At 28.5% G+C, this 14445-nt stretch overlaps 1 protein-coding gene and 1 long non-coding RNA gene across 3 annotated transcripts; one reads left to right on the forward strand and one right to left on the reverse strand.

Moving 5' to 3' along the window:
• Positions 1-2232: 2232 nt before the first annotated feature.
• LOC135927155 (uncharacterized) lies at positions 2233-12818 on the reverse strand. Its single transcript, XM_065463101.1, has 6 exons — positions 12694-12818; positions 12521-12639; positions 9141-9509; positions 8950-9093; positions 3198-3796; positions 2233-3147 (listed from the first exon to the last, which is right to left on the reverse strand). Exons 1-6 carry the CDS (start codon positions 12734-12736, stop codon positions 2271-2273), a joined length of 2151 nt encoding a protein of 716 aa, XP_065319173.1. The 5' UTR covers positions 12737-12818; the 3' UTR covers positions 2233-2270.
• Positions 12495-13528, forward strand: LOC135927157 (uncharacterized). Of its 2 annotated transcripts, XR_010571963.1 has the most exons (4): positions 12495-12725; positions 12792-12872; positions 13072-13240; positions 13372-13528. It is a non-coding gene; the product is annotated as an uncharacterized LOC135927157 (long non-coding RNA). The 2 variants fall into 2 exon arrangements; XR_010571964.1 differs by lacking the exon at positions 12792-12872.
• Positions 13529-14445: the final 917 nt, after the last annotated feature.

Here is a 14445-nt window from a genome sequence, read left to right on the forward strand (position 1 = left end):
TGGTATTTGGATTGAGTATAAAGACTTAAAATTCCAAATTTTCTAATCAATTTTAAGAATCTCATGACCTTATGCTGTTTTTGATTATTGTCTTATTGATGCAAATTATCAAAATGTGTCAAAAATAGTGAGGTGAGTATTACAGGCTTGCTTGATCAAAAAACCAAGTTCCATGCAGCTTTCATAAAATTTTGGCATTAATTTTTCTTGTAATTTAGTAACAATGTCTTAAATATAATTTTTTATTCTATTTATTTCTATTGTAATTTAATAACAATGTCTTTTAATTTTCTATTTAGAATAAAATTCAAATTTGTGATAGAAATCATATTGGGTAAAATTTTTAAATAGAGATTCTTAAAATTTTTTTAATTTAAATATGGGTTAGACATTAGCCTGAAAAATTCTTTTTGCAGACATAGCCAGGCCTAATCAAAAAAACCAAAACCTATTTTTCATATTCTGATTGTATTTTTAAATGAATTATGACTTTTATATATTTTATTTCAGTTCTAAACTACAAAATTATTATGGTCTTTGACGGGCTTGAAAATTTTCCCAACATTATTACGAGCATGAACCTGGCTTGGGAATTTTTTTAATATTAGATATTAGGCATAATATTTAACATAGAATATTTATATAGGTCTCAGGAAAAGCTAATTTAAATATATTTTTACTCAAAAAATAGTATTCACTCTTAGTCTTAATGGGTTGGCATTGGTCTGAAGTAAGATTCAGCGGGATTAAAAAATAGATGTGTTAGATTTTGAAGTTGATTATTATAAAAAAAAAAGATTAAATATTAAAATATATATAACATTAAACCTTTTTTGTATTTAGAAGTACGGGTATTTCTTTTAATATTCAAATAACATTTTTTTTAACCAAAAAAAATTTGAATAACGAAAGAAATTAATAATTTTAACATATACTAACAATGCCCAACTAAAATTATTATATAATAATAATAATAACTAATTATAATATTCAAAATATAAAAAAAAGGAATTCATTATTTAAAAAAATGAATAAACACCACAATAATAACTAATTATAATATTCAAAAAATTAATTACATAACAATATATAAAAAATTAATAAAAAAAGGAATTAATTATTTAAAAAAATGAATAAATACAAGATGTTTTTTAGAGATTTACATATCTCCAAGCTTGGGAAAAAAATTTCAAAATTATTATGGTTGGCCAGGTTTCAGAAAATTTTTTTAAAATTATTATGGGTCGGGATGGGCTTAGAAAATATTATAAATTATATTGGGGTGGGATTGGGAAAAATTTTTCAAAATTATTATCGGCTTGGACGCTTGAGATTTTTTTATTATTAACAATGTATCATACATTGGCCTAAAACAAATTTTTTTGCAGACTTGGGCTCGGCCTGATCAAAAATCTAAGGCCCATGAAAATCTGATTTGATTGTATTTTAAAATGTTTAAATATTTTATTCCAGTTTTCAACCACCAAAATTATTATGTTCTTTGGTTGGGCTTGGGGTAATTTTTTCAAAATTATGGCCTTGGATCTTGCTTGAGAATTTTTTAATATTTAAAATTAGGCTAGGTGATCAGAAATATTTTAACAAATAATATTGATATGAGTATCAAGTAAAAGCTTTAAATATATTTTCCCTCAAACCATAGCATTTACACTTAGTTTTAATGAATTGGACCTGGCCCGAAGGGCGAGGGGATTATAAAGAATAAAAATTGGATATTATTTTCAAATTACAGATAATAACTATCACAAAGGTAAGGAGAAAATTCTCATTCCCCATCATTTTGGCTCAGCAATGGTGACACAGGAGCTCTGGTACTCTTAGTAATTATATTTTTCATTTTGCACATCAAGAAAGAGGGGTCATCATACTTTTCTCTCTTATTCGATGATAGATGAATCAGATATTAAGAATATCTTATGAGGTGTGATTCACAAATTTACCTCTTTTTCTCCTAAATTTTAATATTTTTATAAAATATATCAATAAAGTATATTTGGTACCATATTAATAAACTAACTAATTTATAACCCCTCAACCCCGTCATACTTGACGGGTTATTAGCTAGTAATAGTATAGCCTATCTTTTTTTTATCAAATTTATTTTTAAGTTACAAAAATATTAATAAAATAAACATTGGAAATCGTTTATTACAATATTACGATGATATATAAACTATTTTTCTTTGTACATTATAATATAATACATAATATAATATTTATATAAATTAATATTGCTAAAACAATAAATGTTAGGGGGTATCAATATAATCATCTAGAAACACCGGAATAATGCCATTGAATTCACTGACGACAGTTTTAAGTTCAGCCGATTTTCGACGTCGAGGATCATATTTTTCTTTTTTGTGTTTTTTGTCTGCGGGAATAATTATCGGCAAATCGTTTAAAGTTATAAGGGCCCGGCCATGAAACTTTAGGTTTTCATATTTCGATTTAATAAGCAAATTTTGTTCATTGCAATCAATCCCTTCGTATTCCTGAATATCTATATCACTTATGTTGTTAATATCATCATCATCGTAGTTGTCGAGATTGTTTTTGTGTTGTCTCAGCAACCTGGGATCAATCCTTTTGGAGGAACGGGATGTTGGAGCCGCGTCTAGACCATTTTCTGGACTACCTTCAGAGACATCTTTCTTTCTCTTTCTTTCGTTAACGCTATATTTATGTTCCGTGTACGAAGCCGTGGGAGAGGAGGTCGGATAATTGAGGGAATAATTGTCAATTTCCATATTATCTTCAGTATACTCGGTTTTAAGGTCGCTTAGATTACATTTATTTTCATTCTCGTTATCATCGTCGGGGTTCCTGAGATTTTCAACCAAATCCTCAATGGTTCGCTGTAGTTCTGATTGTAAAATCTGTGGATTATCGGAAGGTAAATCGGAATTAAATGCTGATATGTATTGAACCATGAAGTCTATTGTCTTATGAATCGAATTCTTACTATCGACCTGGTTAAATTTTTCATCTAAAGTCGAGAGAATTTTTAACATGATTGAAAATATAAAGTTATAAAAGTCGACGCCTTGGTCCAAGCCTAATTGGCCTATTAGTTGGTTACATTTGTCCAGGATGGATGTATTATTAACCTTATCATTATATAACCTATTTAAAAAAAAAATTATTTGGCTGATTAGATTTGTTAAATAACATACATGGTATTTGTGAATGTGACTGCATTGTTTGAATTTGGTGTTGATAAAACATTGGCATAGCATAAACCAATGTTGGGATATTGATTGTTAGATGTTATATAGGTATTATTGTAATTTACATCTCTGTTATACGTATTCACGTGTAATAAATTTTGATTGTAAGCATCATGATAATTGTAAGGCAATTGGGTGACCGTAGTATTATGAATGAGATTCTCATTTCTGATATATGGAAGGCTTTGATTAGGAATAGGAACATCGGTTATTATGACCGGGAAATTAGGACGCGGACCATTTATTTCTGGCTTGGGGTAAAGGGGTATCAAAGAATGTCGGCGTTCATCGACATCTTTTGTAGTTATCTCAGGTTTGACAATAGAGGGTGGCTCTGATTGAGAGATCGATCCACTCTTGTTTACTAGGGTAGAAATTTTGTTTCCTTTTTTTCCATGAATGGGATTATTATAAATATTGTTGTGAATCAATCGTTCGAAGCGCTGGTTGGGTTGTTTAGTGTAATAAATGACAGCGTAAGGGGATATATTTCGCGGATATTGAATTAGGGAGAGATTCTTCATATCGTATTCATAGATATAAATCTAAAGGATAAAAAATTTTTTAAAATAAATTCATCATTAAGAATCTAGCAAATATGTGACTTTAAAAAAATCGAATTTCGGTCCTTTTTGATTCGGCCCAGTCTTTTTCACTATATAAATCTAGGCTTAAAATTAATAAGAGTAGTTCAAAGTAAACTGAAAAATTGTTTGAAATTTACAGGGTTATGCAGGAATATGACTACCATAAAATAATACAAAAGATTTAATTATAAAAAAGCATGGAACAATGAAATATATGGCAAATCTTTCAGAGATTCTGGACTCAACTAAATTATAACTAGGAATATACCAATATTTTTTATCGGATCGGGCCTATTTTTTTACTTTTTAAAAATATCGGTTATCGGCCGATATTATTAAAATAGCCAATTAGATCCAATAAAATGGCTAATTTAAATTTTTTTAAAATTTATAAATATATAATAAAATGTAATTGTGTAGAAATTAAGAATTTCTTATTTTAAGTGATAATATTTGAAAAAAAAACAACTAAATTGTAAATATGTTTAAAATATAATAAAATACATAATTCAATTTTAAAAGAATGCAGGGGAGACTCCAAGGCTAGTCGGAGCAAGTGGTTTCTCAGTTCAGCGAATTCTATTTTAAAACCAGATATGTTTGGAAATTCATTAATTATATATTTGTTACGAAAAACATTTTATATGCCTCAGCTTTAAATTTTTTATGATAAAATGTGTTTTTTGGGTAGAAATCAAAATATTTTTACTTAAAATATGAAGAGTTAAAAATAATAAAAATGACATTATATGAAATTAAAACTTCTCTTTTCGCATTTCAGAAAAGTTTCATAATATCATTATCATTTTTAAAAATTTAATATTTTAATTTGTTATTTTTATATGAATTATTTTTATGTAAATGCTATAATTATTATTTTTTTTCTCTTTAGCTTTCACCTTTTCTGGTGGTAAGCCCCTTCAATATCTCTCTCCACTTTATGTTATTCATACTATCTCGTTTATCTAATTTATACTTCTTCATCATATTGGCACTAACTTTATAGCCCCATTGAAGTTTTGGCCTTCCTCTTTTACGTTTACCCATCACTTCCAAACTCTCAACCTTATTCCCTATGTAGTTCATAGGGCTTCTCATTGTATGCCCATACAACCTAAGTCTGTTAACCATTATCTTAGTCTTAATGGGCACTACCTTTAAACTTCCTAGTATTCTTGTACTTCGCACCTTATCCTTTCTTGTTAACCCAGCAATCATCCTCAGCATTCTCATCTCCATAGTTTGTAGACTTCTCTCGTCTGATTCTTTGGTTGGCCATTTTCCGAACTATATAAAATAGTTGGCTGTACTATGGAACTGTCAATTTTTCCCTTCAATTTGTGTGGGATTCTTTTGTCAAAGCGCACTCCAGATAAATATCTCCACTTTAACCATCCTTGATTAATTTTACTCTTTATCTCTTTCTCTATTGTGCCGTTTGTTTGTATAGTGGAGCCCAAATATTTGCAGCTTTCAATTGCCGATATCTGCCATTCATTCATATCAATGCTCTCTGTTTCATCTCCTCCTATCACCATATACTCCGTCTTTTCTCTATTTACTTTTAATCCGTGCTTTTCTAGGATATTTATCCAGTTCACTAATCTTTCGTTCATTTCATTCTTGGATTCGGAAAGTATCACAATATCATCTGCAAATATACGGGACTGTTTGTTGTATAAACTGTGCTAATACATCTATTACTGTAATGAAAAAAAGTGGGCTGAGAGCCGACCCTTGATGAATTCCCTAGGCTATTGTGAAGCCTGTTGAAGTACTAGTTGTGTTACGGACCATTGTTGTATGGCTCATATACATATCCTGTATTATTCTTATATATTTTTCGGGAACCTTTTTGTGGCGTAGCGCCCACCAGATAAGTTTTCTTGGGATTCTATCGAAGGCCTTTTCTAGATCGAGAAAGACCATGTGTAGCTTTTTGTTCTTTTCCCTGTATTTTTCACTCATTTGCCTAATTGCGTGGATAGCATCAGTTGTTGATCTTGCAGGCATAAAGCCAAACTGAGTCTCTCCTATTTCGATTATGTCTCTTAACCTTTTCTATTATTTTTTTCGTAGAGTTTAAGACAGTGTGACATTAGTTTTATGCCCCTGTAATTTTGACAGTTGTGTGGATCCCCTTTATTTTTGAAGATAGGAACTAGATAGCTCTGCCTCCATTTTTGAGGGATCTCTTCATTTCTCACTATTTTATTGTACAGATTTGAGAGGAGATGTATTCCATCATCTCCTAGTGCTTTAAGGCTTTCTATTGGAATATCATCTGGACCCCTAGCTTTGTTGTTTTTCATATGCTTGAGGCAGGTGATTATTTCTTGTTCTGTTATTGGTTGTATTAGGTTTTGACATGGTGAGTGTTCGTCTAGATGTAGTATGTGGGGATTAAAGTTGAAAAGCCCTGAAAATATTCTTTCCATCTCTTCATTATTTCTTTTTCCTTTATTATCAATTTCCCATCTTTATTTTTAATTACTTTCGGAGCTCCGTTTATAACCCTAGAATTCATTTCTCGCTGTTTGGATAATCTGTATATTTTATTTTGCCCTTCCCTGGTATGTAGTTCTTTATACATGTCATCGTATGCCATAGCTTTGGCCCTAGCCACTACCTTTGTAGTTATTCTCTTGGATTTTTTGTAATTTGTCTTGTCATCTGGGTTTTTTGATATATTTTATATAGGGCTTTTTTCTCCTTTATAGTGGTTTGTACATCTTCATTCTACCACCATAGTTCTTTGTATGATTTGTTGTCTCCCCTTGTCAAGTCTAATGTCGATTTGGCAGTGTCTATTAATCTGGATGAAAGGTCTGTCCACATTTTTTCACTGACTTGTGAGGAATCTATTGTTTCAATGTTTGCATTGATTGCAAATGCATCTGTCATTGTTTTTAATTTACCCCATTTGATTCATGGTTCAAGTTTTATCTTATTTTGAGTGGATTTATTTGAGGTGTGTAAATCCATGACTAGTAGCTTGTGTTGCGCGGCAATATCTTCTCCTGGGATGACTTTGCAATCTATTACATCTTTTAATCTTCTGCGAGAGATAAGCATGTAATCTATTTGGGTTTTCCTTGTACCACTTTCATATGTTATTAAATGACTGTCTTTTTTCCTATAGTAGGTGTTAGTTAAGGCAAGGTCGAAGGCTTGCGCAAATTTCAGTACATGCTCTCATTCATCATTTCTTTTTCCATATCCAAAATTACTATTACGCCTTTTGTAGCTATCTCTTGCTTTTCTCATGCGCATTTAAGTCACCACCAATTATGACTAGGTCATCCTTAGGGATTTCCATTACAGCTTCATCAAGAATAGCTTTAAAGTCAGAAAGGATGTGTAGTATTGATTGACCAATGCAGAGTTTTATCTTCATTAGTCTATCAGAGATCCTGATGACTTCTACTACTGAGGAGGTTAGATCTTGACTGAGGATGATGCCGACACCGTTCCTATTGCTAACAATTCCATTATAGTATAATTTATACCTATCTCCAATCATTAAAGTCTTCTGACCTTTCCATTTCGTCTCTTGTAAGCACGCTATATCAACTTTTCTCTTGTTCAACATTGATGCCAATTATTTCGTTTTACCTTTAAGTGTCCCAATATTCAAACTTGCTAACCTTGTCTTCTTTGCTTTGGCCTTTATTTTACTTTTCGCAGGATGGAAGTCTACACCCTGCGTGTCGCTTGGAGGGAACGCCCTAGCTTTCATATTCATATTTTCATTTGTGTCCTTCATTTTTGTTTATAGGACAAGTATCCTTAGCACTCGGCAGTCCAAGCCTGTCGATGACCTGCATATGTCTTTACACATCAGTCATCGAAGAAAAATCCGAAAATTTTTACGTTCCTTACCATGATCGAACCTGAAACCTTCTGTTTCCAAGCCTACATCATAACCCACTAGGCCACCCCGGCGATTAAATAGTATAATTATATCCATATTGTATCTACAAGCCCTGGATCCATTTTTACTAGAATTATCTTGAAAATAAAAGTATAAAATCTATATTATTGAATAAGGTTAGGTAGGTGTTTGGGCTATCTCATGCTATTTTTTAAATTCAAATATAAGAATTATTTTAACTATGATGATTTTGACAAAAATTACGCCGACTAGCCATGATCACCCCTATATAATTTTAAACTTAATAAATAATTTAAAATTCTAAAACAATTTATATTGATCAGGAATAAGACTAGATGGGAATCTAATTTCTCCGCGATAGAAAGAATTTTGGAACAATAAAGATTACAATGATTTTGCTAAATAAATTATCAGTTTACATACTTTTTATATTGATAAAATATGACTGATTAAAATTTGATAATAGTAAATGACTTACAATAGTATATTTTTTTAATGACTTATATGTTACAATAAAAATTAAAATATATTATATGTATAATTAACAAAATCCGATTTCAATTATCGCAATATGGTATCGGATCTGATCGGCCTTCCCAAAGTGATATCGGTAGACACCTAATTATAACCCAAACAATTAATATTTTCCGGGGCGAAAAACAAATTACTTATAATTTTTTATTTTTGCTATAGCAAAAATTTGCCAAATCTCGAGACTTACATAGTATTATTTTAGCTAAAATTTTAATAGGGACGTTTTTAAAAATAGACACAAATTGTGCTTTTTAACAACACTACTCCCACTTATATCGGGGGGGGGGGTAGCAATTAAAAAAAAATAAAACATGGATTGGGTGAATCTTTATCTTTTCACTTTTAATCATCTAAATTCATAATTTTACCTCTTTATTTATTTTTCATTGGCAAATTTAAAAATAACAAATGTCATATTAGTTTAATTCCTGTTTCAAAAATAAATAATATATAAATTGTGTAGTAAATTTGAAAGTTTAAAAATATATTTAATTTTATGGTTACAATAAAGATAATTTGGGCATTAAGTTTAAATTTAATAATTTGTAAGTGGTTTCCAATTTATATTATCACACCTGAAAAAGTTAAAAGCATCTCTGCTAAAAATCTTTTTATGCCAATCAAATATTTCAACGGTATAATTTGATATTATTAGATTAAATATAAATATTTATGTACTGACCATAGATTTATCTCTTTTAAGGGAAATAGATTTTTCATCCGGTATAGGTTTTTGATCAGGTATATGAGAGTCGTGGATCGGGGATGGGTCAATTCCGTTGTCCTCACCATTAACAACAACAGTTTGTATTCGACCCAATAAAACCTATAAAAAAAAATTCCATCTGGGGTTAACTTTATTATGATAATAACCTTGAATATGATAAGACAAGATATTTGCTCGCCTTTGTTTAGTTTGAAAGTGTAAGGAGGAGTATCGGAGGTCCATAAATGTTTACCATACGTGTCCGTATGGTAATTTCTTTTATTGATCTTAGAGTCTAAAATGCATGTGTCGGCATAACGAAATAAATGTACCCCCTTTTCCCAGGAGCCAAGAATAGATTTTTTCAAATTACCAATCTCTAAGCTTCCATCATTGGCTATCGTATTGACTTTATCGAGAGGTACAAATGTAAAAGCGTAAATTTCTTGTGGAGATCTTCCGCTGAGAAACTTTTTCATCTCATATTTTTTTTCAAGATATTTTTCTTCACCCTTTTTATTGACGAATATTTGAGTCTAATAATAATTTTTTTAAATGTAAATATAAACAGTTTGAAATATACAACCCTGTTCATATGAATGACTATTTAAAAAAAATCTCACAAAATGTGGATATACAATGCATTAGGTAAGCAGTATATTCACATTGAAACAATATTAATTGTACTTTTTCTCTTTTATAATTAAAAAGTTTAATCAGATGATAATGGAAATATTTTGGATATATATACAATTTTACCATCGATCGAGCGAGGATAATTAGTGAAAATTATCCAAACATCATATTTTTACCACCCTCAGGGATGGTCAAATTTTTCTCAAAAAAATATATTCAAATATAATTTTTCCCGATTTTGTATCTTATATATTTTTTAATAATATACTCGGTAATTTTATATTTTGGTCAATAGTTACTTCCACCAACAGACAGTTTGCGCCTATCTTTTAAAAAATTATTAAGCGCAAGGCTGAACATCTTGTACAAAATTGTCTTATGAAAAAGACTGACACCTTAAAAATTGTCATAATCTGGGCCAGACCTCACTGACCTCCAATAGGCATCAGTTTAATATATAGTTGTAGAAACATTATTTAATACAAGTGTGTCAAAGAAAAATAATCCTCATTGTATGAAAATAATTTAATGAATATATAACTAGTTATTATTATTTATAGATGCTTCTTCATCTAACACACTATTTATCATTATTTATTTTTAAAGATTATTTCTTGAGTGAATTTGTACACACTAGGATTTATCCCCCCCCCCACCCCCAATTTTTTATATATATATTACCCCATTTTTATAGGATATAAGGAAACAAATGCCCCCTCTCCCGTTTATGTAGATATTGCTACCTTATATTTTTATAGGATATAAGGAAACAAATGCCCCCTCTCCCGTTTATGTAGATATTGCTCTCTGCCGCTAAGATGAACTTATTAAAAGTAAGAAAAAGATTGTCAAAGAAGAATTTTAATTTTAGATTGACAAAATTAATGAATTTGTAATATCTTTACACTTTTCAATAGGGGTATAAAATATTAATGCTCTAAACAAATATTAATATTCAACTTGTTCATAAAAAGTTCTGGATTTCACTTTCGACAAAATACAGTAGGTCATTGTTGAATATGAACATTAGGATGGGGAAAGTTGCATTGTAACTGATAGTAATGAAATTATTAAGTGAAAGTTTAGATTGTGTAAACCAACCTTTTAGATAAAACAAGGCCTTATCTAGTATGTATTGGTGATGTCCATATATAATTTAAATAATAATCTGATAAATTTTTAGAGATCAGCATAGCCTATCAAGATTTTTGAAGTAAATTTTTTTTGCCCAGCTTGACATATAATAATTTTGTAAAAGTTGTAACCCAGGTCATAAAAATTTTTAGAAGGAAAGACATAAATTTGCCTATTTCAAAGCTTTAAAAAAATTGCAAAAATCTGGCTTAGTTCAAAATATTTTGAGTTACACAGTAAATAAATATTTTGGTATAGTCTACAGGCCAAACCAGAGACCTTCATGGGCTTAATTTTTAAGCCCAGCCCACAGTAAAAAAAAATTTTTGGCCCAAACCCGGCCCATATTTAATGTTAAAAAAATCCCAAAACCATGCTAAGTTACACAAAAATTTCCCAAGCCCAGCCTAAGCCCATATACAAATATTTAATTTTTTTTATTTAATGAAAATTAACAGTATTTAAATATATTTAGGCAATCATTTAGTTTGCAATACTGAAATTTATCATTATTAGAAAAAAAGGCAATATTTCTTAAATTAGCAACTGTTTTAAATAATGTAAATTTAATAATTTTAGGCCTAAGCCCAGCCCATTAAAAAAATTTTTTGGGCCCGGGCCAAGCCATGAAAGTCTCTGGGCCAGACTAACTAGTTATTTGATTAGACATTAATTTTAAACTCTAATATACTAAAAAAAGCACATTTTTTTTCCTTTTGACAATAACTACATGTTAAAAATAATTGTAAAATTAAATGAATGTTATCAAAAATATATAATCTTTAAAGGAAATAATATTTTTGGGAATGTTAAAACGGTTATTTACCTATTTATCTGGTTTAATTAATTTTCTGTCTATTTTAACCATACCATATACAGTATAACTTCGTTATAACGTTCCCCGTAAAGTTATAACGAGTTTATACGGTATTCAGTTTGTTAAGAATTTCATTATCTTCTTGCAAAGTATTATAAGCAATAGACCCCAAAAAGCGCTAAAATTTGGACTTGAATTCTCTTTCACACTAAATTAGCATTAAGATAGGTGAGTGAAGATCTTTTCAAATTGAAGTTGAATTATTTTCATTCTCCTTATATTATTTAAGCAAATAAAGGATTTACTAATAACAAGTTTAATTTCATTCTAAAAGAAACCCTTGTTTTTAAATACATATATTTTTTGTTGTATGCATCTAAATATGACATATTCAGTAACTTCATGATAACGATTGCCAAACTTATAAGAGTGAAACTGATATAATTTTCTATAATTAAATAGTATCTAAAATTATTTCATGCATGTATCGAATTCATATAAAATTTTTACAAAATACTATGAGGATTGCATAAATTATTTGGGAAATAATCAGGAGAAACTTAAATGAATCAGATGGTTTGATTTATTTATAATAGATTATTTTGTGAATAAATTATAAAAATTTATTATGAAATATTTTTAATGATTAAAATAAAAATATTTATTCTCCTAGTGATATTAAATTTGCATGAGGATAAGATAGATAATAATTATCTGCGCATGGGCAATTCGAATATTTGAGTTAAGAAATTATTTTATTAAACCTAACAATCATTAAACGAATTAACAACCAACTATTTAAGTATTATAAATGCTTTAACAGTTGATTGTTAGGCTGTTTAAAAAATGTTCAAAAAAATCAAACAATAATATTTTACCTTAATGTAGGATATCTGGTAGAAAAATTATAAGATGCGCTATGTATTAATGCGCATTTAAAAATTTAAATTACGCCATTACTTTTTTTGTATTTATTCCACACATTGGATTTTTATCGCAAGTGAATGAGTCGGATAGTATTTTCGTAATTTGTTTATATTCATGAGATCCTATCGGAATATCTTGAAGGCAAGGGCAACCTATAAGATATGGTAGAAATAAAACTGAAAGTAAATTGTGCTATTAAAATTAACCTGATATTTCTTTCTTTGGAATAATAAAATTGGTAAGTTTCATATTTATATCATAATTTTAAAAAAAATGACGAGTTTAAATTTTTATTTATTTATAGCATATTATTATTTTATTATTGCGCAAGACGCGTATTGATACATTTCAAAGAATCAACTATTGATGCATATTTTTTGTTTAGGTAAAAATAAACGGTTTACCAAATCTTTTTGTTATTTATTCAAAATTTTATTCTCATGATAATCTTAAAATTAGTGACTAATTATTTTATTTTAATTCATTTATTGAATTTGAAATTAACAACCAATTTCTAAAAAAATTGTAGCTGGTTTTGACAAAATGGATATATTTATATAATTTTCTTGTTATATTTTTTATAGCTCAGATTGACTGAATAGGTACATCCCTGTTATTAGTAAAATATGTATTCCAAGAAAAATATCACTTAAATTTTTATAAGATTTATCCTACATTATATTAAATTGTTATTCATTCACTATGTGTCAGATTATATTGGTTCTCTAATGATAGAAACATGAGTGGATGTAGGTAAATTTATTTAAAAAAATAAGACATAATGAAATATCTTGCATGTATAATATTTATAAAGTCAAGTGATTATATTACAATTTTATTAAATGGTCTAAAAATAAATAATTTTATTTATTCACTACATATAGATAAAACCATGGATAAGATATGTCATCATTATACCACTTTTTTGCAACACTAGTTATTATATAAAATAAAAGGTAAATGGAAATGTTTAGAATAAAAATAAAGAGAAGCTAAAAAATAATGGGAATACAAAAAAGAAGAAGAAAATATATATTTTTTTTAAATATATGACAAATAAATTATCAAAATATATACATTGTGCTTTTAAAATAGAGTTATTGAGAATATTCCTTTTTTGAATGACTTTATTGTAACTTTCTCTGAATTTGCTGGATGTCCTTTATTGAAATTTTTTTGGAGTCTATTTCCTTATTTGAAAAACTTTATTTTTTGATCAAAGCTTTACTCTTTTTGAATGAGAAAGAAAACCCTATAAATACTTTAAATTCTATTCATTACATAGATGGTATCAATTTTGTCTTACAGAAAATCAACCACTACCTTAGTGTTGAGAAATTTAAAGATTACCCAAGGTAGTGGTGCTAAGGAAGTGTGATAAAGATAGGGCAAAAATTATTTTTTAGTTTCTGCAATTTCTATATAATGGTTAATAATTGATACTGTGAATTAGGCTATACATGAGTAATATCAATAGAGGTGTTGGCCAACATGATTGCTTATGAATGAAGGATATTATATTAGTGTATTGTCATCTAGGTTTAACTTTGAACCAATACATAAATAATTTACATTACATGTTTCTACTATTTAAGTGAAATTTATTTAAAATTTTTTTTATCTTTACCACCAGATAAAAATTATGTTCCCTAAAGGAACTTTTTAAATAATAAGTCAGTTTAAAGAGAAAATTTTAAAAACCATTAATTTTAATTATAATACAAGAGCAACACAATAGGGGTTAGGAAATCTAAATATTATGTAAGTTTATCGATTAAAATGATGATATTTGTTGAAATTTTATTTTTGTTTATGTTAAAATAAATTTAAATTACATTCAAAAAGATAGCAGAAAATTATTCAGAAATTAGTTTTATTTAAAAAATTATGACTATATGCAATATATAAATTTGGCCTATATTTAGATCATTGCATTATAATGGTCTATAATAATTGAA

This window comes from Gordionus sp. m RMFG-2023, chromosome 3 (assembly GCF_954871325.1).
Source record: "Gordionus sp. m RMFG-2023 chromosome 3, tfGorSpeb1-WG-v2, whole genome shotgun sequence".
Lineage (NCBI taxonomy): Eukaryota > Metazoa > Nematomorpha > Gordioida > Chordodea > Parachordodidae > Gordionus > Gordionus sp. m RMFG-2023.

Coding starts and splice junctions, on each gene's coding strand:
- LOC135927155 (XM_065463101.1), bottom strand. CDS start 12,736: ATGAAACTTACCAATTTTATTATTCCAAAGAAAGAAATATCAG. Junction 12,640..12,693: donor TCCAAAGAAAGAAATATCAG/GTTAATTTTAAT, acceptor CATATCTTATAG/GTTGCCCTTGCCTTCAAGAT. Junction 3,148..3,197: donor GTCACATTCACAAATACCAT/GTATGTTATTTA, acceptor TTTTTTAAATAG/GTTATATAATGATAAGGTTA.